Source organism: Buceros rhinoceros, unplaced genomic scaffold (genome assembly GCF_000710305.1).
Source record: "Buceros rhinoceros silvestris isolate BGI_N320 unplaced genomic scaffold, ASM71030v1 C13174320, whole genome shotgun sequence".
In the NCBI taxonomy this organism is placed as follows: domain Eukaryota; kingdom Metazoa; phylum Chordata; class Aves; order Bucerotiformes; family Bucerotidae; genus Buceros; species Buceros rhinoceros.
Genome location: NW_010449768.1, coordinates 1 through 3,175, shown reverse-complemented (window position 1 = coordinate 3,175; position 3,175 = coordinate 1). Strand labels below are relative to the sequence as shown.

Sequence of the window (3,175 nt, the reverse complement as noted above, 5' to 3'; positions counted from 1 at the left end):
ATTCCAGTGCTCCTTTCTTGTTCCAGACGCTTGTGTATGTCAGAGTGATTTTTGTGTCCCCTGCCCCATGCAGCTGTCGCTGTGGGATCTCTCCCTCTGCCACATTATGCCACCTGCCCTAATGTGACATGGCAGAAAGAGCTGCTTAAATCAAATCAGAACGAGAATCAAAGGAGGGGAAAAAATGTTCTGTCTGTTTTCTGTTCATGGAAATCAAAGAGGTGCAAGTCAGTCCTCCTGCCCCATGCTTCTGGGGGTGTCTGCAACTTGCTGGCTCTCTTACCTGCGCCACTGTGCCCTTCCTCCACAGTTTGTTCACAGGGCACTTGCCCACGAGCTGCTAAGCCTTCAGGGAGGCCCCTCCTGTGCCTATTACCTGGCGCTGGCCCAGACGTACTTGCTGAAGGAAGATCTCTGCAAATGTGAGGAAAGCCTCCGCGAGGCCGTCTGCATGGACTGCCTGGTACGTCCGTGTGCATCCCGGGGCGCGTGTCACCTCCCGAAGCAGGATGCGTGAGAACACAGAGCCCATGCTTCCGTCCCACTGGGGCAGCTCTAACGCTGCCGTGCAGCAGTTTCTGGAGTCGTAGCTGATGAACCACATCAGGCCGTGGCTGCAGCACTGCCCTCATCACCCCGCTTATTACTTGTCTTCCGTCACGTCCCGCACAGTTCTGAGTGAGGACTCCTCTTGCTGCCTTTGTCTTCCCTTTGAACCTGCAGATCCTGATCCTCCTTCCCTCTCTTGGTGAGTCAGGCTCTGGTTCGTGAGGAACAAGGCTGCCAGTCAGCAGAGAGGGAAGGGCAGTCGGGTTGAATGGAAGGCAGGAGGAAGGTGACACCCCAAATGCCAGGGGCCAGGACATCGAGCAGGGAAAGGCTGGTGTTATCAAATCTACTTACTTGATTTTAAGTCTGTACGTGAAATCCGCCCTGCTATAACCAAACACCAGCCAGCTCTTCCTTTCTGCTGATTACAGGGGTCCTGCCCCTCTCCCAGGTCTCTCTCCCTCCTGTCTCCCAGCCATGTCTCATTCTGGGGTTTGCCTGTGCAGAATCCAAACGTCTGGGCTCAGAAAGGGCACCTGAGCTACCTGAAGAGGGACTTGGGCGAGGCGAAGGAGTGCTACGAGCGAACCATCAGCTTTGTGGAGGATGCTGCGGATATGCACTTCGTCTACCTGCGCCTGGGCTCCATCTACCTGGAAGAGAAAGAGGTGAGGCACCAGCGGGAGTGGCGGAAGGGACTTTGGCATGAAGCAAATAGCAGGAGATTCCAGACCCCCAATGGTGGTAGGAATTATCTGTAGCTCTAGCCAAAATCTCACCACACGGCAACCCCTCCTGGAGTGCTCAGCACCCTGGAGCCTTTGGGTCAGCTCCAAGTCTCAGCTGTGACATCTCGGGGTGCTGCCACACCATTTCTTATCGTCCTTGCGATGAGGGTGACTCTACTGGTACCTGCCAGCACAGAGCCACCGTGGCAAGGGCAATGGGCTGGCTCGCAGCCCCCCAGCAGCAGTGGGGGGATGGTGGGTGTCTGATCACCACCGGAGACAGGGTGTTTGGCACATCCCTGAGGAGGGGGGGCTCTCTGCGGAGTGATGCGTCCGATGCAGAGAGAAACCTGATCGTCTCTCTCCCGCAGTACGGCCAGGCGAAGCAGACTTACCTGCTCGCCTGCAAGAACTCTGCATCCTGTCTCACCTGGCTGGGGGTGGGAATCGCCTGCTACAGGGTAAGTGCAATTACCTGCGAGTCGTCTTGCACTTTAACGGGCTCCGTGGCACGGGATCGGGGCTTGCTTGGCATCGTCCCCTTTATTAAAGCTTGGCTGCCTGGGAAACCAGTGCTCCTGAAGGCCGCTGTGTGCTGCTGTCACAGTCCCAGTGTAGCACCCCACGGGAGGTGTCAGAGGACAGTCACCCTCAGCAGCTGCTCTGAGAACCACAGTCCTTCCCCCGTCATCCCACTGCCAGGCCTGCCAGCACCTCCTTCCTGGGATGTCACAACAAGCTTGTCATCTGGGCTGGGGCTTTGCCCTGAGTGCCTGCCTGCACATGATCTGCCTGTCACCACCGAGGCATCGAGCAGGATGTCAGCAGAGAGGAATCTCGGTGCTTTCCCTGCCTCTGAAGGGCTGCCAAGGACTCCTGGCCCCTAGCAGCATGGTGTCCCCCATGGGCACAACTCGGGAGGGTCCTCAACAGGGTTTGGGCTGCGGGACGCAAACAGTGAAGAAACCTGAAATCCTGTTTCCCCTTGGCCAAATACGCACCTCTGGGGAGGCTGCGGACTGGGGGCAGGGAGGTGAGTGGTGGCCTGGGGGTGGCTGCAGCCCCATGGCACCAGCTCCATCTGCTTTCTGGGAGCCACTGCACAGTGGGAAGAGGGGTCAGGACTGGAGTCCCGCTTCCTGAGGGCTGGTCCCACGGGGGTCGGGAGTCAGCGGTGTCCAGCACGGGGAGCTGGACTGGTTGTCTCTGCATGAAATCCTTTCCCTGTGTCTGTTGTGGGAACCCTGCTAGAGGCTTTTTTGCACCAATTTCTTTGGCTGTTAGAGCAGGAGCCTGTTTGGTTCTGAATCTCTTTCTGCCTGCTGCTTGCCTTTTGTCCACCCCTCCCCTCTCTCCCTCAAGCTGGAAGAGATGGTGGAAGCAGAGGACGCTCTCTCCGAAGCCAATGCCCTAAATAACAGGAACGCTGAAGTGTGGGGATACCTCACCCTCATCTGCCTGCACGTGAGTGCCCAGCCACCCCAGGGGTTTATTGGCAGCTCTTCATGCTGAAGAGCACATTGTATATCTGTGGTAAAAATAGTTTGGTGACAGTGCTTGGAAAAAGCAGCACCCAACATCACCTGGTGCGCTCGTTCCCCTGGGGCTGAGTGTTCTCACTGAGAACCTGTGCCTGTCCTGCAGGATGGTCTCCTCACCAGCTGCTCTTGTGTCGTTTCTCCAGGGACGGCGGGAGCTGGAGGCAGAGCAGTGCTACAAATACACCGTCAAGGTTTGTGTCTTTGCGCTGCTGAGGGGTGAGCAGAGCCGCTGGCAAGCGGCAAGGGAACCGGCCCAGCAAGTTGTCTTTTAACCTGCAAGTTTCGTGTGATGATGTGGCATAGAAAATAGGACACGTCTTCTGCTAAGGTGGCCAAGAAGACCACCAGCATCCTGGC

General features: G+C 57.1%; 1 protein-coding gene across 1 annotated transcript; it reads left to right on the top strand.

The window, feature by feature from the left end:
- Positions 1-310: 310 nt before the first annotated feature.
- On the top strand, positions 311-3,034 carry CFAP70 (cilia and flagella associated protein 70; the record flags this gene model as incomplete). Its single annotated transcript, XM_010144389.1, has 5 exons — positions 311-463; positions 1,056-1,217; positions 1,649-1,738; positions 2,640-2,741; positions 2,962-3,034. Coding segments are annotated over 5 exons (580 nt in total), but the record flags the coding sequence as incomplete, so codon positions are not given.
- Between the last annotated feature and the right edge of the window lie 141 nt (positions 3,035-3,175).